General features: G+C 50.2%; 1 protein-coding gene across 1 annotated transcript; it reads right to left on the bottom strand.

Annotated features, from left to right (window-relative positions):
- Positions 1-316: 316 nt before the first annotated feature.
- Positions 317-21,916, bottom strand: ITM2C (integral membrane protein 2C). The gene is made up of 6 exons (XM_044675664.1): positions 21,761-21,916; positions 6,807-6,947; positions 5,555-5,752; positions 3,749-3,859; positions 2,977-3,127; positions 317-1,972 (listed from the first exon to the last, which is right to left on the bottom strand). Exons 1-6 carry the CDS (start codon positions 21,914-21,916, stop codon positions 1,884-1,886), a joined length of 846 nt encoding a protein of 281 aa, XP_044531599.1. The 3' UTR covers positions 317-1,883.
- Between the last annotated feature and the right edge of the window lie 800 nt (positions 21,917-22,716).

The raw sequence follows: 22,716 nt of genomic DNA, 5'->3' as shown, positions 1-22,716 counted from the left end.
CCCAGGTCCGGATGTCATGGCTGATCGGGCTGGAGGAAAGCTCCTCTGGGGGAGTTCTAGGGGGGAGGAGGGGAGCTGTGAACCAGAGCTGACCTCGTAGACCTTTTCTGATCCCAAGCTGTGGCCCCACCAACCTTGCTGCTCCAGCCGTGAGTGCTCATTTTCTCTGGGTAGAGGTCCCAAGCCCCCACCCATGTCCCTCCTTCCCCTGCCTGGTCCCCCCAAAAATGCCCATTTCTAAGGCTTAGACCCTGAGGTGAGAAAGAAGTCCCTCTGGCCCAGCCCTAGCAGCCCCCACACAACCAAACACCCCCAGTCAGAGGTAAAAGATTTTATTGTTTTAAGGGCATTTCCTCAAACAGGTATCAAACAGATGATGAACTATACAAAGCGTTTGGAGTCCCATCCCAGGAGGGGGAGCTGCCGGAGGGAGGCGAGGGGGCTGGACGCTTAGATTAATGCGGGAGAAGCAGCCAAGGCCCATTTTTGTTAGTGGAAGGTGCAGGCTGCGCAGCGTTAGCTTATTAAATGACCAGGGAATCATGCAAACAAAGTCAAGGACGAAGACATTTTATATCTGCCCCAACCCACGGTGGAGGAAGAGGAAGGGTACGGGGAGGGGGGAGGAGGGAAAAGGATCACTAAAAGCAAGGAGGCTGCTGGGTAGAAACCTACCGGCTCATTCTGGCCTTTTCACCAAGATCCAAATTAAACCTGGACTGAATCCAATCTTCCCCCCACCCTCACGCCTTCCTTTTAAAACATGGTGCGAGGAATTCCCACCTAACTCTAATGGGAAGCAAGGCCGGTTGCTTTGGACCGGGGCCTGAGAACCCAGGGCCTGGATCCTCAGATGAGCCCTTGACCAAAGCCCAGGGATGAATGGCGATTCCCACCTGGACTTCCTCTTCTGAAACAGGGTGGGCAAAGGCTCTCCACTCGGACAGATTCCCAAACCCACTGGCACCCGCCCCGTGTGCTCAGAGGAGCCAACGACCCTGATCCCCTGCCCTGTCAAGGGAACAACCCATAGACGCCCCCCCAGAATCTCATGCCAAGGCTCCATCTCTCTCTGCCCGCTCTAGGGGTGAGCGGCACTGGCTAACCCTGGCCGTGGCCAACTGGCCCCACTCCCACATTTTTGGTTCTGCTACATGGACAGATTGTACTCGCCTAATTCTTTGTGCTTCCCTTCCCTGAGAACAGCCAGCCCTCCCATCCTCCCTGCCCCACGGGCGCCGGGCAGAAATGTGCTGGGGCATCAGCCTAACTTGTGCTCTTTTTTTTAGGCCCACTTGTGGGCGGTCCGGCCTCTGTTCTCCGTCCTCTGTCCTTTGCCCTCACAAGACGGCAGGACAAAGCCTTCTCGCCCTCCCAAGGAAGGACTCACGGAAGAAGAGCAGCTTCGGTTAGAAGCCTTCAAGTTCAAATTCCAGCTCAGCTACAAGTGGGATCCTGGGCCAGCCTTCTCTAGCCTGTTTCTTCAACTGTAAAATGAGGAGATGGGATGACATGACTTCTGACTCTAGTCTGACAATGTCCTTCTCGCTCCAGATGGACAATCCTAGGAGCCCTCCTCAGCTCCAGTAGCTCAGACTCAAAGCTCGGGTCCCATTTACCTTTTGTTGCCAATAAGGATTGTCCCCACCCCCAAAGCTACTGTCAGGCACTGCTAAGAGACAAGGGGAGGTAGAGCAGGAGCCCAGGGGGGCTACGGCATTGGTACAAGCAGGGGATGCAGGCCAGGCAAAGAAAAGTCTAAAAAGAAGGCTCGAAAAGCAGGGGCCATGGGGAGAGAAGGAGGAAGGGATGGGGAAGAAGGGAAGTCGGGGCAGGGGCCAGAAGAGGGGAAGGAGAAGGAGAGGCCAGAAGAGAGAGGGCCACTACTGCTCGCAGATCACCGTCTCCACCACAAATGTGTTCTCAAAGTGTCGGATAGGGTGGCAATTCTCCGCATCCCGTTTGCTGATGCCTGAAAAAAAAAATACACACACAGAAATTCCAATGAGTCGCGGGAAAAGAAAGCTGGAACAATGATCCTCAGGGTCACCGCTGCCTTAGAACCTGGACACCCCAGGACCAGTCTATCAGCTCCAAAGGAGACAGAGGGGAAAGGCCAGCAGGGCACCATAGGGACAGGTGCAGGAACCCACTGAGCCTGGAACTTGGCCATCCATTCTCCTAGCCCTAGAACTTGCCCCTTTCTGGTTTATTGTATAGGCTCCCATGTAGAAGGGACGTGGGACAGTGAGTGGAATGGAATGGAAGTCAGTCTATGTAGGAATCCCAGCTCTGGAGCACTTTACTCCTGGGTTAACCTTGAAGCAAACTTTCTCTGGGATCAATAAGCCCATTTGTAAAATGAGGGAGCCCTTGGACTCCATGACCTCTAAGGTCCCTTCTGAATCTATGAACCTTTAAGTGTCTCTTGCCTCAATTTCTCTATCTGTAAAATGGGGGAGCCTCTGGACTCCATGACCTTTAAGGTCCCTTCCACATCTGAATCTAGGAACCTATAAGTGTCTCTTGCCTCAATTTCCCTATATATAAAATGAGAGGTTGGACTCTATGACCTCTAAGGTCCCTTTCACATCTGAACCTATAAATCTACGAATGTCTCTGTGTCTCAGTTTCCCCATTTGTACAATGAGGGAGTTCCTGGACTCTAAGGTCTCTTCCACATCTGAATCTATGAACCTATAAATGCCGCTTGCCTCAATTTCCCCATCTGTAAAATGAGGGAACGCCTGGATTCCATGACTTCTAAGGTCTCTTCTAACTCTCAATCTATGAGAACCATGATTGGATCCAGTCCAGGCTCTTTGCTTCCTTTTTTATTAGGCAAGATGGCTTAAACCCCGTCTGAATCAGGGATGTTCCCTGCTTGGTGTCAGATGATGAGGGCCGTCCCACCGGCCCCTCGGCCCCTCGGCCCCTCGGCCCCTCGGCCCCTGGCCCCTGGCCCAAGCATCTTACGCATCCTTGTGGTGCGGCGCCGCAGTCTATAGGTCTCTTTGCCACTGCACAAGCGGTAAATGAAGGAGCCCAGCTGCTGCACATCATTGACGTGCTCGGTGACGATCATCTCCTCCTGGATGATGTACGTCTGGGGCAGGTAGGTCCCCTTCTGAAACAACAGGGACCACACAGAAGACTCTATCGGTCCGCCGGGCTGGTCTCCCAATTGGGCGGAAGCTTCAGCTCAATTCATTTCAGTAAACAATATCTCAGCCCCCATTTACAGTAAAAACACCACCAAAGATTCCCTGCCCTCAAGACGCTTACATTCTGTTGGGGGAAAGGACGAGAACACAACTGAGTCAATACAAAATCTCAGCAGAGTTCTGGGGGGAAACAGGACCTCGGGAAAGGCGCCAGCCCCAGGGAGGGTTAAAGGAAGCCGGATTATGTAAGAAGTGACCAGGGAACCCAGGTTCCACTAGAGCTGGAGGTTCAAAAGGAAGGTGAAGTGGGAAAATGTTGCCATCACGGGGTGAGAGCCTGTGCCAAGGCTTGGAGGCTGGAGATCTAATGTTGTGGAAAGAAAACAGCCAATGGATGAGTTTGGCCAGAGTGGATAGGGAGATAATGGATCTGCCCTGAGACCGGAGCCAGACCACGAAGGGCTTTAAAGGCAAGCAGGAGGTGGGATTTCATTGGGAGACTCCAAGAGGGGCAGTTTTTAGGATTGTCAGGCAGCGGGTGGGGATGAGGGAGATCTGGGAGAGGGGAAGAGTCTGGCACTCACCTTCACGTTCACCAGCAGCTCCAGGAGGTTCCTTGGGGGCATCACAATGGTGGTGTTGAGCTCAATGACGTAACACTTGTCCAAAGCAATATCATGGTAGGCAGTCAGGCCCTGGAAGCCAGGAGAACATAAGCCACTGGTGAGGGGCTCCCAACCTGGCCCAGACCGTCCCTCCACCCCGTGCTACCCAGCCTGGACATCGTGCTCCACCCCCAGCCTCTCCATCACCCACGTTCCACCGGAGGAGCTCTGCCACTATCTGACCCAATACAGTCTGGGCCATTGACAACCCTTTTGACAAGTCAAAGACAATGGGTGAATGGAGTCAAGAATAAGAGGTGATGAGAGGAATCCACTCCTCCACCCCTATAGTCTTGCCTGGATTCTGCCCAAGAACATGCTCTTTAAGAGCTACAGGTGGCACAATGGGGAGAGCCGTTGGGGTCTCTAGAGGCCAAGAACAGGGCTTCCACCCCCAAGCCTACTATTTGTGTAACCTTAGACAGGATACTTGGCCTCATCTGAGAAACGAGGGGCCTGGCTAGCTGGCTATTCTTCCCATGAGCCTCTCTGGTCCTTCATCTCTTCATATGCAAAATAAAGGAGCGAGACCAGAGGACTTTTGATGTCTTTCTCTCTATAATGGCATGACCACCTCCCAGAGGCTCATGAGATCATGTCCCTCATTATAAATGGCAGTTCTTACCAATAAAGCATTTTAGGGGCAGCTGGGTAGCTCAGTGGAATGAGAATTTAGGGTCCTAGGTTCAAATCTGGCCTCAGCCACTTCCCAGCTGTGTGACCCTGGGCAAGTCACTTGACCCCCATTGCCTACCCCTTACCACTCTTCTGTCAATACACAGACTCCAAGACGGAAGGTGAGGGTTTAAAAAAAAATAAAAATAAAGCATTTTAAAGTTGCAGCGACGTAAAAGGCAATTCAGGAGACAATGTCGGTGCTATCCCGTCAAACTGCATTGACTTTGGAAAGAAATAGGACCATATAGACCAGCTCCATCATTTCACACACAATCCTCTTTTCTTACTGTCTGGGTTTAAAAATATTCACATATGTAAATGATTTTCTAGTTTATGATAACATTTTGCAAAGAAACGCCCTCTCATCATTTTTTTTTTTTTTTTTTATTTTTTAAACCCTTAACTTCTGTGTATTGACTTATAGGTGGAAGAGTGGTAAGGGTAGGCAATGGGGGTCAAGTGACTTGCCCAGGGTCACACAGCTGGGAAGTGTCTGAGGCCGGATTTGAACCTAGGACCTCCCGTCTCTAGGCCTGGCTCTCAATCCACTGAGCTATCCAGCTGCCCCCCCCCTCATCATTTTTGCAGTACTTTTTGGTCATGGAGGATCAGAGCTGGACCGTCGCTCATTTTACAGATAAGGAAACTGAGACCTGGAGAAGTTACTGCTACAAGAGAATCGTAGATCTGTCGCTAGAAGGGACCCTCAGCCCAATTGTCTCGTTTTCCAGACAAGCAAGCTGATTCTCCAAAGTTAACACAATCACTAATGGCCAAGCAGACCCCAGAACCCAGGCTGGTGATCTTTTTATCAATGCTACACAATATTGTTCTATGGAGAGAAAATATGACACAAAAATAAACTCTCTCTCCAGGCATTCTTGTTAACTCCAGTTCCAGGAGTTGAACCATATCAGCAAGATTCCCTTGTTCCTTAAAGCTACAGGAATCTTATGAATCCTCTCTTGTGGAAGAGAAGGCCATCCAGAGTGGGGCCACCACCTTGCTCCCCACAAACATCTCTGCCTCCCCCCACCCAGCCTTTACCCTCTGGAAGTCATGGATGATGTCGGCCGGGTCACCCCCGCCAAACTGAGGCACAGGGATGTTGATGTGCTCATAGTCCTCCTTGATGAAAATCTCCACGTTCTCCTGAAGTTCCAGATGACTGTGGAAGGGGGAGGAGAGAAAGTCCTTGTAGATGACCCCACAGGTGAATATGTTGTTCTCAGGCTCGTGAGAGATCTTGGAAGAGACCAGGACAGAAATGGGACGAGGGTTAGAGACGGTCTTGTTCTCTGTATTGTTGTGAGGAAGATTAGTTAGTAATAGTGTTGGACCTAGCAGGAAGGGCTGGAGGAGTCCAAGATGGAATGAAGGAGCAGGAAGTATCAATGCCCCCAGCGCCTTAGAAAAGAAAACCTTCACAAACACTGGCTCTCCCTATTTTACAGGAGAGCTAAAAGGAGGCTTGGAGGGGAGGAGTTTTGTGGCCAAGTCCATTCGGGCAATAAGGGAAAGAGATAGGATTTGAACTCAGTCCTCTGACTTCAAACACACTAGCGTACCCAATGCTGGGTCTTCTACCTCCTCAAACCCTTCAGTATTGGTGGAGTCTCCCTCCTTAGAGCTTGTCCTTTGGGCTTTAGGTCTCCTTCATCTTCCCCATCTGCTCCCATGTCTTTCCCACCTCCCCTGGGACTCTACACAAAGTTAGGAGGGAGGTGGGGAGACCAATGGTGGGGGCCGAGTTCTCCAAAGAGGAACCTTGATGGGAAAGAACCGTCTGAGTCATGGATATTCAGGAACATAAGCCCATAACAAGTGGAGATTGTTCCATTCTTTGTACCCACATCCAGCACAAGGCCTGGTACATGGTAGATGCTTAAAACTTAATTGCTTTAGTCAAGAAAGGTCTCATGTTGGCAGTGGGACTTGGGATTCTTTGACTTGGAAAGCAGGAAAAAGGTCATTTATTCAAGGGGGGCGGGGCAGATGTAAAGCAAAGGAATGGAGGTGGGAAATGGGATGTTCTGCAGAGGGGACCCTGAGCAGGTCAGCTTGACTAGAGCAGAGTTTGTGAAGGAATATTTAATAGGGAGGATCCAGACTATTGAAGGTTAAGGATTTTATAATTTATACATAAATTATAAAAACATATGCCTATAAATAATTATATATTATAAATATATAAATGGAGGCAAGAGGAAGTCCCTGTCTGACTATTTCTGAATGCTCAGAGATCTCGATCTATAGTGGTGAGTGGGGGAAGAGGTGGAGGAGTGCCAGTCCAGCTTACCTGGGGGATCAAGTAGTGCCTGTACATGTAGACAGAAGCCAAGAGGAGACCCAGGAGGAGGACTATGCCGGTGGTGAGGGTGAACATGCTGCTAATCAAATTCCTCCGTGCTGCTGTGGAGCCTGGGGGCAGCCCCTCTTCCTAGAAAAGAAGGGGGGGAGAAGTTAGCTAGAGCCCCCCTCAGTCTCAGTATAGCATCCAGCATGGTGGCAATGAGCATTTAGAGTGAGGGGCCTGGGTTCCAATTCTGACTGGGTGACTTTAAGCTGATTAGAGCTCTCAGCTCCCTTATCTGTATAATAGGCATAATAGCACCACACACAGAACCACATTATATATTATCTAACACTGTAGAGAAACTCAAAAGTTGGGGTAGCTAGGTAGCTCAGTGGATAGAGCACCAAGCCTAGCGTCGAAAGGACCCAAGTTCATATCTGACCTCAGTCACTTCCTGACCCTGATCAAGTCACTGAACTTTCATTGCCCAGCCTGTACTGCTCTTCTGCCTTGGAACCAAAAACATAGTGTTGATTCTAAAATGGACCATAAGGGTTTAAAAAAATTAAAAAGAAGCTCAAACTTTAAAAGTACTACACAACCATCAACTATTATTATTACTAGAGGCAGAGTCAAGATTCAAAATCAGATCTCAGTCCAGAGCGCTCTCTCCTTTGTCAAACCCCATCTCCATCCTCTAAGTGACTCTGGATAAGTCAAATGATAATAGCTATTTGGAGGAAGCAAAAGAAAGGGAATCCCCCAAAGCTAAGTGATTTCTCAGTGTCCACCTCCCTGTCCTGAGCACAGCTAACACTATCAAAATCTATCCACCAAGCTGCTTGAACAGCTGTTGGGGGCTTCTTCTCTAATGGCACTTTCCTCTTGTGTGGGTCTCCTCTGTTATACCTATTCATGTCCATGCTTCCCTTTAGAATGGAAGCTCCCCAAAGGCAGGGCCAGTTGTCCTCTAGTATCCTCTGTGCTGAGGGTACCTAGCCAAAACCTCATAAATGCCTGACCATCACTCAATGAGCCTCAGTTTCCTCATAAGTAAAATGCCCTCACAGGGGATGCTTTCAAGATGGAATGAAAAGTTAACCTTAGAATGATGAATCAGGGATGGGGATCGTGTTGTTGGTGGCTTGGTTTTTCCCATTCTCTTGCTAGTGTTTGGAAATAACAAAGAGCATCCGGGATCATCTGAAATGTGCAAAACCAGCACCTGGATGCTGAAGGGAAGGAGGGACATCCAGAGGGCAGTGACCCCGGTCTGGACAGGAATAACCACTGCTGATGGCCCTCCATGCTGAAAACTGTCACCACCCCATGTAAAGCCCAGGCAGGTCAACCAATGGGGTGGCAAGAGTGCCATGGCCTTGTTTGCTCTGGCAAAAGTGTGGTGGTGAGGCTCTAAATGCTTCCTGAACTGGGTCTAGAGTCCCACACCAGGCTCCCCAAAGCAAGGGATGGCTACCATTTTATTTAACATGTGATCCCTGTTCCAAAGTTTATTTATTCTGTTGCTTGTTTTTAATTGAATCTAGTAATTCAATCAATGATCATTTATTTTATTTATTTTAAAAAGAGGGAAGAAGCACTCCCAGATAAAGAAGACCTACTCATAAGACAAAGCAAAGAAATGTGGGGACGGAGATAGAGACAAACACAGACAGGAATGCAGACTCTGGTTATAAAGGAAGACCACTGAACAAAACCAATGGACCTTGAGGCTGTGCCTAAAAGCACTGTAGCATTCCACAGCAAGAGTCCTTCACCCCTCTAAGGCTACTTAGGGGTTATTGCCTCAGGCATCCATAGAATCAGTCATCAACCTCCCTCATTTTACATATCTATTTAGAGGGAGATTTGTCTCTAGGGAGTGCCCCAGGGATCCCACCTAGGCTCTAGGGCTATTCAATATCTTTCTGAATTATTTAGATTAAGGCAAATATACACAAAGCTAAAAGGAACACATTTTGCATTAGATTATTCAAATCCAGTCTGGGGCATTTCTTAGCCAGTGACCCTGGGCAAGTCCCTAAACCTCCATACCCCCTAAAGGTCCTGGGTCTGGGAACCAATACACAGCCTAAGACATTAAGTAAAGGTTTTTTTTTTTTAAATAATACATTTGATGAGGGAGTTGGGATCTGAAAAGTTTTCCATAAGCAATTTCATGACTTCATGACTCCATTTGAGGTTTTCTTGGCAAAGATCCTGGAGTAGTTTGCCATTTCCTTCTCCAGCTCATTTTACAGATGAGGAAACTGAGGCAGATGTGGTTAAGTGACGTGCTCAGAGTCACTCAGCTGGGTAAATGTCTGAGGCTAGATTTGAACTCATGAAGATGCGTTTTCCTGACTCTAGCTACTGCACCACTTAGCCACCTTGATGTACAATAGTTCAACATCAACTGAAATGGGTGCCCACCCATTCAGAGATGAAGTGATTTGCTCTCTATCCTGTTGCCAATATAGAGCAAAGGCAGAATTTGAATCTAGGTCTTCCCCTCTCGAAAGCCAGCTCTCTATCCATCAGGCCACACTGCTTCTTGTCCATTGTATTAGTCTCATTGGAGAAAGCACCTTCAGTGAGACAGGCATGGGATCATCAATTTAGAAGTGGATGAGACCAGTTTCTGAGGTCACCTCTTCAAGCTTCTCATCTTACAGAGACAGAAATTGGGGGAAGAGAGAAAGTCACTTGGCTAAGGTCACCCCTAGCCCAGCCCCGCCCCCTCCTGGAGTCAGAGATTGAGATGAGTTAGTCTGTGGCTTTCCAAGGTCACACAACAAGGGCCAGAGCTAGAATTCTCTTCCCTCCTGCTGGCACTGCCATCCCTCAGAGATCCTTGGGGTGGGAGTCTCTCTTACTGGACAATAAGTGCCCTGTGGGCATGCCCCCACGCTTCACAGCACTGGCCATTTGGGGGAGGAAGACTGGCTGAATGGGCCCTAACCCATCTGTGCCCCAGATCCAAGAGTTCCGGAGGGGCAGCTATCTCCCCCACCCCCTCGGAGACACAGATAGATGCGATATTTTCAGGGGTTAAAGACAGGGAAATAATTCAAGGGCACTCCTGCTTCCTGGCTGGCAACCAGTGCCTGGAGCCTCTGGCAGCTGCTACACCCTCAGCTCCCATCCCCAAGGCAACCGTCTGAGAGAAGCCTTTCTCCTTCCCCCTCGGCACCCTGCAAAGATCATAGGCTGCCTCCCCCCACCAGGGTGGTACAGGAAGCAAGGAGAGGGGAGCCTGGGAGGGTGCTGGGCCAGGCAAAACCCATCCCAGTCTCCCTGCTCAGAGTTCCTGCCCTCTGGGCTCCATTCCCATCCTCTGGCCCGAAGAGGCTGCCAAAAGGTGGCCCGAGCTCAGAGGCATAAACTCTCACTCATGAAGTGGCCTCGGGGCTCCCCAAGCCCCAGACTATAAACCAATGCCAACATATCTGCCTGGTCTGGCCATTACTTCGCTCTCTCTGGGTCCCTCTGGGTCCCGGGGTGAGGGATCACCTCAGAGCTGAGGCTGCTAATGGCTTTGGGGAACAAGACAGGAAAGGTCAGAACCCCCGCCCGGCCCCAAAGAGCACTCAGAAAGCTTTGGGGGGGGGTGGAGGGGGGGGTGGCTGACAGCTCATCTCGGCACACTGGCTTCTCCTGGCTCTGGCCCCAGGCTGGCTTTCCTAAAAACAGCCACACAGTGAACAAGGGACTGGTCCTGTCCTCACCTCCTTCCCCATCCCATCCCCTCCCCGGGCACAGCCCCACAGCTGGAGGGGGAGGGAGTCACAGTCAGCTGAGGGAAGAGGCTGAAAGCAGAGAAACCAATCCATCAGCTCTGGCAATAGGCCAGGCATGGGCTGATGAGGGCTTTCGCCAAGGTGGCAGCTATGTCAGAGGAGAGAAGAGGGGATCTGAAGGCCGCTGGGAAGGTAGAAAGGGTGCTACTGGGCAACAGACCAGATCGGGGACATGACTGCGAGGAGTCTTCCTCAGCCTCCTTCAAATGATTCTAGAATTTGGACTTTGGCCATCCAAATTGACAGCTCCCCTCCCTGGATTAGTCTGAATAGGAGACTTTGTGAATGGAGGCAGGCACACACACACACACACACACACACACACACACACACACACACACAGAGTCAGAAATTGGGGCTCTGTGGACACCCTTTAAAATTCAAGTAAAGGGGTCACTAGATGGCTCAGTAGATAGAGAACCAGACCTAGAGACTAAAGGTCCTGGGTTCAAATCTGTCCTCAAGATACATCCCAGCTGTGTGACCCTGGGCAAGTCACTTAACACTCATTGCCTAACCCTTACCACTCTTCTGCCTTGGAGCCAATTTTTCATATTGATTCTAAGACAAGGTAAAGGTTTCAAAAACAAATTCAAGCAAAGCATGATCCCCAGAATCCCAGAAATGTTTGGTGTGTGGAGACGGACAGCCCCAAACTCATCCCTGGGAGCATAAATATAGAGCTGAAAGGCAGCCATATAAAGGTCATTTAGTCCAATCCTTTCATTTCCTAGATGAGAAAACTGAGGCCCAGGGAAGGGAGTGATTTATCACACAGTAGTCTAATAGTAGGCAAGGATTTGAACCCATGCCTGCTGATTCTACTTCCTTTCCCAGGCTGCAGAATGCCTAAAGAGCAGGTTTACAACAAGGCCCCCTAGTGTTTGCCTGAAGACTTCCATGGAGGAGGAGGAGGAGGAGGAGCCTACCGCCCCTGGAGCCAACCTGTCCCATTCTGTTCTAAGTATCTAAATTTTTCCAGGTATGGATCCTTAATCTTCCCCATAGCTCCTAGCTCTACCCTCTGGGGCCAAGGAGAACAAAGCTAATCCCTCCTCAACAAGAGAGCCTTCTGGTATTGGGCCACAGTTATTACATCTCTCCTCTCTCTCTGTCTCTCTCTGTCTCTCTCTCTTCCACCCCACGGCCAGGTCATCCCAATTCAATGGGATGAGCCTGCAGTTCCCCGCCTTCTTGTTTGCTGTTCTCTCAATAATCCCAAAATCCAAGATGGAGCCCAACATTCAGTAGGGACAGGGGCCCAAACAGTGTAGAGACTGTTTCTGGAAGCTGCGCCTCTCCATGCAGCCTTGGGCAATGCCCTTTGCCTCCCAAAACCTGGGTTTCCTCATCAGGAAAAATAAGGGATTTGGACTATTTGCCCTACCCACTGAGAATGGACCCTCCCAGGAGCCCATTCATCCCCTAAATTGACATTTCTCACTTCTGACTTGTAGCTAATTAAGGGACGATGACCTCATCTAAAGAGGCCAACATCTGGGGGTGCCCCCCCCCTCCAAAGCAGAAATGGGCCCCAGCAGCCTTTCATCTCGGGAATTGGAAGGAGCCAGCTCCTCTGCATGAGTCAGCAGTCACTCAGCACCCAGATCGCCAGACTTCAGAGACAAAAGGCCGCTGGCCCGGGAGGATTCCTTGCCTGATGCTAAATCAGCACGAGCTTGAGTGACAGGATAGGAAGTAGCTCAGTTCATTTCAATTCAACTAACATTTCTTGGGTTACCAAAGGACCCATTCGGAACAAAGTAAATCCAAAGTATGTAACAGTAGGAGAGACTTTTAAAAAAAGTAACCAGATACACGTGGCCCCGAGCTATTTGGCCAGCAGTTATTTTGTATTTGCATTAACCTGCAAAATGTAAGCTCCCTGAGGGCAAGCCCTGTTTCAATATGGTCTTTGTATCTCTAACAGGAATTTTAATGCATATAGAGTAGCTCAAAGTAGCATCCCCTCTAAAAAGCAAATTCCAGAATGACTTAGAAATTCAATTAGGAGAAAGACCAGGGCAAACTCCAGGAATAGGCGTGTAAATGAGACGGTACCTCCCAGCACTGCAAAGGTGGATGGTCCAGGAGTATAGAACCCCAGTTCTATGTTCAGTTCTAGTTACAGATTGTTTCAAAATATAGATCAGTTTTACTCGTTTTTCTTGATTCCTTTTTCATTTTTTAAATCCTTCCCTTCCATCTTAGAATCAATACTGTGTATGGGTTTCCAGGCAGAAGAATGGTAAGGTTTAGGCAATGGGGGTTAAGTGATCTGCTCAGGGTCAGAGATCTGAAGTGTGTGAAGCTGAATTTGAACCCAAGACTTCCAATCTCTAGGCTCTCAATCCACTGAGCCACCTAGCCACCCCCTATTCTTTTTTCATCTTTGTTATAAGGTATGACTCTGGAAAGGGGGAGAGGACAGCTATAGGAAGCAATATAAAAACACAAGATCCCCCCCAAAATTTTTATTTTTAAAAGATTAAGTTGGGTGATTAAGAAAAATAAAGCCAAATTCTTGTGTTATTCTTTTAGTGATTTAACTAGAAGAGATGGGGGAAGGGAGGCATAGAGGCAGACTTGGGGATTGGTTCGAAGAACACCTTAAAGATCAGACTCGATTACCAAAGAGAAATGAGCTGCCTAGAGAAAGAGTGGAATTCCCTCCTTCCTTCCCCCTTTATCTTTGACTCCTCCCTCTCCTTCACCCCCAAGAGCCAGCCATTAAGAGCCACTCACTTCCCCCTTTGCTTCTCTTCTTCCAGCACCTCCTTTCTTGTTTGGGCTGCTCTGGTATAGCCTCCTAACTGATTTCCAAGCAGAAGCTGGATGATAACATACTGAAAATGTCAGAGAGGGGATCATTTGTTCGGAGACAATCACTGAGGTCTTTTCCAGTTCCAAGATCCCACGGTTCTATAACTGTCTACAGTCAGTCAAGAAGCAATTGAGATACAGGTCTAGAACCCAGGTGTCTGAACCAAGCCTCAGAGCCTAGAGAAGGCAACCAATCAGTACAGTCAAGCCTGTCAGTCCCCAGAACCCTTTAGAGATTTATTTATTTGTTTGTTTTTTGGGGCCTTCACCTTCTGTCTTAGAATCAACAATACGGTGTATTGGCTCCTAGGTGGAAGAGTGGTAAGGGTGGGCAATGGGGGTCAAGTGACTTGCCCAGGGTCACACAGCTGGGAAGTGGCTGAGGCCAGATTTGAACCTAGGACCTCCCATCTCTAGGTCTGGTTCTCCATCCACTGAGCTACCCAGCTGCCCCTAGAGAAGTCTTTAAACATAACCGGTGAGAAAGATTCCAGAAAATGATCTGTTCCCCACAGAGAGCCCAAAGGTTCAGCGCAATTGTTGAAAATTGTTGAAATTATTGAAAAAATGGCAGGCATTTTGCAGGCTCCAATCGGAGAACTAGAAAACAATCGCATCCAGTTGCCAAGGCAACCTTCTCCCCAGCAGATCGCCTCACCTCCACCTTTGCAAAGGCCTCCCAAGCCCAGCCCAGCAGAGTGGAGCCCTTTCCATATCAGCCCACAGTAAAACTACTCAAATGAAATGATTTGGCAATACCGGGCCCCAAGAGGTCAGGTAGCCAACATGCTGAATCACCCTATTAACTCAGCGAAGCCCCATAGCCCAGAGGGAGCGCATCACCTGCTGGAGTCAGCAGCTCCGGAACAATACCCAAATTAACTCCGAGCTAATTAAGCTGTAATTGGTTGCTATACAACAGGAAGCATGTCAAGGCAACCAACCTTCCCTTCTGCCAGCAGCCTCCAGGGCACTTACGCCACTTTCAGCACCATGGCCAAGACCAGACAGCCTCCAAGGGCATAGCAGTGGCTATGAGGATTAGGCGCTCCCAGGAGTATAATTACAGTTCAGTGTCTCCGGATGGAACCCCCCAGGCTCCAATTCAACCCCATCCCCATAAGGTAGTACAACCTACCAGGGCTCACACGGAGCACCTGGCTAGGAAGGGCAGCTCCGGTTCATTTTAAATAATGAGATCCCCACACATCCATCAAAGTACGGAATAAGAGGGAATGGGACCAGCAGGGAGGGGGAGGAACCTCCCAGGGAGTGTTAGTGAACTTCAAGAGCAAGAAAAAGCCAAAGGGCAGCCTGGTGACAGAAAGCAAAGGCTCGCCAAGGTTGCCTGGAGAGACTCCACCGAGAGGACAGAACCTAAGAGGTGAGAGCATTGTGGGAAGAAAACCAAGCCTGACGTCATTCAAAGTCCCGGCTCTGACACGTCCCAGGCCAGTGAGCATCCGAGGCGAGGCGCTTTCCCTTGGAATCACAGGTTCCCCGTTTGTGAAATCAGGATCAGACGGGGAGACCAACACATTTCCCTGACTGAGCTGGTGGGAGCCAAGGGCTCTATAAACCATATAACATGCCATATTACATTTGTTATATATTATGTTATAGAATAGCAACTACATGGATGATTATGATTATGAATTTTTTATTTCTCTTTTATTGATTTTCTAGGATCACGGGGGAAGGGACCCTCAAATCACTGAGTCTAACCTCTGAGATAACTGAGGCGCAGAGAAATGTCACTTGCCATGGGAGCAGAAAAGTTCCTGAAACACAACTGAATATGGGTCTTTCCAAATGGAAATCCAGTGCTTGCTTTGGCAGCACATACACAAAAACTGGATCAATGCAGAGATTAGCATAAGAGTAACATGGCCCCCTGAGTGAGGGGGACTTACAAAATCGGGAAGAAAAAACCCTAAATGAAGTGCCCTATCCATTATTCCACTCTTTGTGGCCAGGCTAATTTTCTCCTCCTCCCCCCACAACCAGGCAAGCCATACTCTGATTACACACACACACACACATACACCCCCAAAAAAAGAAAATAGAGAAAGGATTCCAAATGAAATCTACACAATAGTAGGCCCAGTATAGGCAGGGGGGCTCCAGAGCAAAGAAAGGAGGGAAGGACCATAGAGCGTAAATATCATCATCCCCACTGCCATTATAAGTATTCCCATTCTGATCCCATCTGAAGCTGCAGCAGCCCCTTCCAGCAACTATTTATTTTTAAACCCTCACTTTCCATCTTGGAGTCAATACTATGTATTGGTTCCAAGGCAGAAGAGTGGTAAGGGCTAGGCAATGGGGGTCAAGTGACTTCCAGGGTCACCCAGCTGGGATGTGTCTCAGGCCAGACTTGAACCCAGGGCCTCCCATTTCTAGGCCTGGCTCTCAATTCATTGAGCCACCCAGCTGCCCTTCAGGAACCACTTTTAGAAAAGCATCAGTCTGGAACTGAGAAGGGAGTCTTGAGAAGGGAGCCCTCGATCAGCAGAGTGCCACCTCTTAGGCAGACTGCGTCAGTCACCCCTCAAGGCCCCAGGCAACTCTCAAATTGAGAAATGAATTTCCCAGAGGCACCAGCAGCAAGGAGTTCCTCACACCAATGATCCCACCAAATCCCTAAATTGTATCATATCCAGGAGAGGACAATCGGTAGAGATGGGGGAAGGGAACGGTGCAGGATGCCACCCAAATGGCATAAGTATCAGAGAAGGCACTTGGTGACACAGCTGGGAGGGACTTGAGAGCTGCCTGCAAACTTTGGGAGGACTGCCAAGAGGAAATGGGATTCGACATTCTGCTTGGCCCAAGAGAAATAAAGTGGGATCAATAAGTAGCTGGAAATTAAAAGCCCGACTTTCTATTCAAAATCCAGGCAAACTTGCTAACCAAGAGCCTTCCCCAAAGGGAGGCTGGATGGCCACTACTGAGGGCCACCCTCAAAGGGCTTCAGGGGTTGGATGGCCCAGCCAAGGGCTCCATATTCAAGCCAAGTTAGTTAAGCTAGACAGCAGTTGAGGTTCCTTCCCACTAGAGCACATCCTATCCCCCCTGGGTCTCGGTTTCCTCACCTGTCAAATGAATGTGGTTAATAATGAATAACTGAGGAAACAACCTGAGCTACATAATTTACTGGCAAAGCAGGCATAATAAATGGGTCGATGGACGCCCCATTCAGTCCAAAGATCCTGACTGTAGAGTGAGGTCAATTTTTATGTATTAAAAACAATTAATCAAATAAGAGCAATGAAGTACAAGAAAACAATTAGCAAAACTGGGCAATCGTGAAGGACTTCCAAGATGGGATGGGGCAAGCAAATAGGTGCAGGGCCCTGAAATCAGAAAATGAGGTGCCCCACGCTGTCCCCCTCCCCCAAGTCTGTACTCAATCAAGTAACCTTCTGACCCAGTTTTCAAATGAGTCGCGTGGGCTGCTTGAGATGCGCATCAATCTTTGTGTCTGATTCAGTTTCCAGGCAGGACCACAGAGGTCCCCAGTTAAGCAACAGATGGAGGTGGTCTGGTTTCCCAGTCATGGCATGGGTTCAAGCAATGAAATAAAACTGATTCTTGGGTCACAGATATAGTCATCGTGGTTCATTCCATCCCCAGGTGAAGGCCCACGCAGGTATGTGCTAAGGCCAGAGAACTCAAATGAAAACAAAGAATAACAGTCCCCTGCCCTCAAGGAGCTGTCCTTCTCATGGAAGAGGTTATCAGCATGCTAACAGGGCAAAAAGGGGAAGGGGAAGAGAGACCCCCTTGGAGACCTGGAGTTGGAAATTCAGAAATAAGGACAGCTGGGAAGGGGATGCAGGTTGGCCACCCCGGGGAGACCCTGAACAGTGGGACAAAGGGGTTGGAGAAGCAGAAGTATTCCAGGGAGACCCAGCAGCTCAAGTGAAATGTGGAAAACCAGCAAATGAGAAGCACATCTAGGATGGGGGTTGGCCTCAGTGGCCTTGGAGTCTTCTCTAGCTCAAAACTTAGTGAGTAATGAGCAAAAGCTGAACAAAAGCCAGAGGTCTTCCTTGCTGCGATGTGGTAACTTGCTGTCCAAGCTCAGACTTCCACAGAGACCTCCAAGATCCCCAGAACCTGCTGCCCCAGCATGGCTCCATTCCTGTCTCCAACAATCTCCAAGATTTCCGTCCCCAGGAATTTCCACTCCCCACTGGAGCCCCCTTAGCAGGTGGACTTTAGGAGCTGCTGTGGCTGAAACATTCCTGCCTCTGTGGCCTTCCTGGGACTGAGTCTCTTCTCACTTGGGCCAGCTGATTGTTGGATGACAGCCAGATGCCATCGGCCCAAATTCAAAGCCTTGGTTGGGTATCCCGGAATCATTCCATGGCTCCCGAGGCCCCTGGAAACCCAGTCGCTTTCAGCCTACAAAGAGCGTTTTGCTTATCATTCAAGAGAGCCCAGGAAGCCACCAAAACAGCAGAGGGACAAACAAGAAGGCTGCACTCTTTATGGTTATTGGCCACTTCCCCACACACAATGCCTGGCACATAGTAATAATGTTGACTTGCTTTATTAAACAGTTCTATGAACTTTAAGTCTCTTCTCCTTCTGGGCCCAACTTTCCAAGTCTGATCCGGTTCTTTCTGGTTTTGTTTTTAAACTCTTTACCTTTCATCTTGGAATCAACTACATATTGGTTCTAAGGCGTTGGGCAATGGGGATTCCATGACTAGCTGCCTCCCTAGTTCTTTCTAGTCTCTTTACAGCTTTGTCTGATCCTAAAAATTAGAATTAAATAAAGTCTTTTACCCAGAGGAGGCCCCGAAGGCCATGCCCAAAAGACATCATCATCTGATATGAGGCCGATGTGATTTTTTAAAAATCCTCTGCAACCTTTCCCGTGTGGAGGAATCTTGAAGAATTTATTTCAAAAAACAAGCTTATTTCTAAGAACTTCTAAAATGAGGGTCTCAGGCTCTTCTCTGGGCCTAACTGAGCAAGCCACCCATCCGGCCACCAGCTCTCCATCCTAAGTGCATTAGGTGGAATGCAAACGTGGTTATCCTGCTGTGACAAATGAGTCAAAGATGGCAGATCTGTTCATTTTGTGTCCATTCTGTGTTCCTTCTTCTAGTCCTACCTTTCCGTGCCTCTGGACTCATCTGGCTTAACTAAGTGGATGAGGAGACATTAGCTGTGTGAGCCTGGACAAGTCACCTCACCCCGTTTGCCTCGGTTTCCTCCTGCGGAAAATGAGCCGGAGGGGAAAAAATGGCAAACTACGCCAGGATCTTTGTCCAGAAAACCCCAAATGGGGTCTCCGAGAATGGGACACGATTCAAATGACCGAACGACATAAAATAGTTGGACTGACTCTGGAAAGCTTCTAAATGTTCTCCACTTAATGTACTGCTTTGGGAGGTGGCGACGCTTCTACGTTCTTACAAAAGGAATCCTCAGCCCTCGGCTGCCCGGCTCTCCTCTGCTTGGCAGACTCTTCCCTAGCCAAAGCTCACTGAGAATTCTCTAAGAAATACCCGACTCGTCCCGGGGTCTACGCTTGGCTGTTTCCCACTTGGCTGCGATTGGACTTTAACCGTCGTCTAATGTGGTTTCGATTTTGGCCTTTGCTCTCTCTGAGATCCTAAAATAGCTTCTGCGTTCGGGTCTCGTCCCTTCCTGTTTTGAAAGCTCTCCTCTAAGTTTCCGTGATGTTGTTGCTCGGCTCAGCGCTCCTTCTGGGCAGCAGCAGGCTTCTGAGGGCTCAGCGGCCTCTCATCGCTGGGTCCTCACCCATTTTCCAACCTTGGAAAGGCTCACTTGACCTCTCATGCGCCCATCCTGAACGGAACACATGAGTGTGAAGATATATATCGGTTGGGGCAGCTGGGTGGCCCAGAGGAGAGAGAGCCAGGCCTAGAGGCGGGAGGTCCTGGGTTCAAATCTGGCCTCAGACACTTCCCAGCTGGGTGACCCTGGGCAAGTCACTTGACCCCCATTGCCCAGCCCTTGTTCTCTCCCGCCTTGGAACCAATACTTAGTGTTAATTCTAAAATGAAAGGTAAGGGTTTATATTTTTATATATATATATATATGTTGGCATGGCGAGTTCCTCATGGACGTTTTCTCTCCTTTCCTTCTGATTTTGGCACATGGCCACCTTCCTGCTTGTGCCCAGCATGGGTGCTCCAAAGAGAGGCGGCCAGTCGTCCAAAGCCATGTTTCTCGTTGTTTCTGAGCCCATGATGAGATCACCACCGATTTCTCCACTCACATCCATGAAGCAGTCCCATGACCCGCGCATCCTTCTTCCAATCAGCATCCTCTGGTTTCACTGGCCGAGGAGGCCCGTGTGGACACGCTCTCGTGCTTCCGGGAAATGGCCGCAGATGGCCAAAGGGGTCCCTGCAGTGCAGCAGAGGCCCTGCCAGAGAGGATTCTTCTTTGGCGGCCCAAATGGGACGTGATCTCCGGGAGGGCCGGGACTTTGCTCTTTGGCCACCCTGGAGCTCGGTGTGATGCCCGGCATAGCGAAAGGAGCAAAAGAAACCCTTGTTGTATGTTGAATGATGGAAGGCTGCCACTAGGTAACCCATGAACGGAGAGAAAGCCACCAAAGAGCCATCCGTGCTGAGTGGCCTCCTGCCCCTCCATCCCCTTCGGTCCACTCACACTGCCCTTGCCATGGCCTTCAATGAGACACATCTGACACCCCAGGCTTCCCCCAGGGCAGTGACTGTGTGCCAGCTACTACACTGGGCACTAGGGAGTCACTCCTACAACTGAATGCTAGGGAAGACCTACTATGTGCCAGCTACTATGCCAGACTCTAAGAAGTACCTACTGTGTGCTCAATACCCTGCTGGGTACTAGGGAGACAAGACCCCCAAAAAAGCCCTCCCTGCCCTCAAGGGGGTTATTTTCTGTAAGTTATTAAAGCTACTGAGCTGGATTTTATTTCTAAAGAGCAGGTGGTAGAGAATGAATGAATGAATGAATGAATGAATGAATGAATGAATGAATGAAAAGGCATTTGTTGAGAACTAAGCTCTGAGCACAGAAATAAAAAACCTGAGAGAAGAAAGGATTCTGGTACTAACACATGGTGGGCCATTAAGTGCCTTGGAGGCAGGGCAGGGGAGAACAGAAAAAAGTTTCTCTGGGCCCTGAGGAGATCATGGGGGAGGGGGACAGGCCAGACCCCTCCTCACTTCAAGCCTGCTGCTCTGGGGGAATCCAGAGCAGGGAGGACCCCCTCCAGGAGCTTCTCTGAGCCCAGGGCTCTGCTCTCCAAGGACCCCCAAGCTCCAGAAGCGTTCCAGGTCCAGAAGGCCATAGGAAATCCCTTTAAGATCCCTGAGAGAGGGGCAGCTGGGTAGCTCAGAGGATTGAGAGTCAAGCCTAGAGATGGGAGGTCCTGGGTTCAAATCTGGCCTCAGACACTTCTCAGCTGTGTGACCCTGGGCAAGTCACTTGACCCCCATTGCCTACCCTTACCACTCTTCCACCTAGGAGCCAATACACAGAAGTTAAGGGTTTAAAAAAATAAATAAAAATAAGATCCCTGAGAGAAACCTCCCCCTCGGATATCCCCCTGGACCTTTGGTGACCACAGATCTGCGCCCCCCCCACCCATCCTCCATCCCTCCTGACAGCACCGGGTGGCACCTGACTTCCACTTCCTTGTGCCTCTAGACACAAACTACCACCAGACATCCCTGATTCTCCCCAATCCCCCCCATGGAACCCCTGTTGTCAGGAGGGTAGAAGAAGCCAAGAGCAGCTCCTCAGGGAGGCGGCTCCCACCCACTCCTGCCTCCCAGGGAGCCCATTTGACTTAATGATCCAACCTACTTGCAATTTCATAAATTCTCTTTGATTTTTTAAGCTAATTATTGGAGTCCTGCCGGGCCTCCAGGCTCTCCCACAGCAGACCCAGGCCTCGACTGTCCTCTAGAGCCCCTGGGCCCAGCTCAGCCTCCCATGATCCTCTGGGTGTGAAAGACAAAGGGGGTGTCCTAGATGCCATGAGGGCGGCCAGGGCCGGCATGAGAGCTGCCCTCTGTGCCAGGGCAGGGAGCCAAAGGAGGCAGGCTGGGTCTCTGAGGAGCCTCAGCACTGCTGCTGCCCCCCCCACAATGGCAGAAAGCTCCAGGGAGGAAAATGGGGTGCTCCAAGACACCCCAAAGGCCTCCTCCCCCTTCAGGGCCCCCAAACAATCAGGCAGAGGGAAGCTGGGCTCCCACACAGAGTCTGTGTCCTGCGAGGCTCCCTCCCTCCGTCTCTTACATTTGGGGGAGCCTCCCCAGCAGCCTCTTTCTGCCCCTCCCCAGGATGACCGCTGACCCAAGGACAGGCTACTGTGCCCAAAGCCTGGAGGAGGAAGAGGAGGAGGAGCTCCAGATGAGCCAGAAGCCGTTGTCCAAATGCCAGGCAGGTGCCCAGCCCGTGCCCGGCAGCGGCTTCCTCGCTCCAAAGCCTCATCTTACTGACTGGCCCCATGGCGGGAGTCCAGCCCGGGCCGGAGAACATCCAAAAATCCCTTTCAGACCAAGAGGAGGCGCTCTCCCCAAAGGCGAGCCTAGGAGGGCTAGAAAGGCTCTCTGGAGCCCCCCAGGGGGAGCCGGCCCCCACCCGGGATCGGGGAGATGCCCGTTTGGGCCCAGTCCGGCTCTGCTCCCCAGGACAGGGGCTGCTTTCTGTCTGTGCCTCTCGGGGGCCCTCTTGGCAAAGGCAGATCTTGGGGTGACCCTCTGGAGCTCATAGGGTTAAAGAGCAGCCTCTGAACGGCTCGCAGGGAAAATGCGACCTCCAAGCTGGAAAGTAATCTCCAGAGGAAGCCCATCTAGGGGCGCCAACCACCCGTGCCCAGGCAAGGGCTCCTTCAGGGCGGCCTGAAGCCCCCCTTCCTCCTCTCCCTGCCCCCAGCATGCCCCGGTCCAGGCTGGGGTAAAGTGGATCCCAGAGGCAGCCGGGATGGGGGGCAGCTGGGTAGCTCAGTGGATGGAGAGTCAGGCCTAGAGACGGGAGGTCCTGGGTTCAAATCCAGCTTCAGACACTTCCCAGCTGTGTGACCCTGGGCAAGTCACTTGACCCCCATGGCCCACCCTTACCACTCTTCTGCCTTGGAGCCGATACACAGTACTGACTCCAAGGTGGAAGGTGAGGGTTTAAAATTTAAAGAAGCCGGTGCCCTCTGTGTGCCAGGAGCCAGGGAGAAAGCTGTAGTGCTGAGAAAACAACTGTTTCACCCGTTTCTTTGTCCCGGCCCTGCCCCCCTCCATCTATCCACCCCTCCCCCC

Source organism: Gracilinanus agilis, chromosome 4 (assembly GCF_016433145.1).
Source record: "Gracilinanus agilis isolate LMUSP501 chromosome 4, AgileGrace, whole genome shotgun sequence".
Lineage (NCBI taxonomy): Eukaryota > Metazoa > Chordata > Mammalia > Didelphimorphia > Didelphidae > Gracilinanus > Gracilinanus agilis.
The sequence above is the reverse complement of the archived record's forward strand: the minus strand, read 5'-3'. Positions and strand labels throughout refer to the sequence as shown.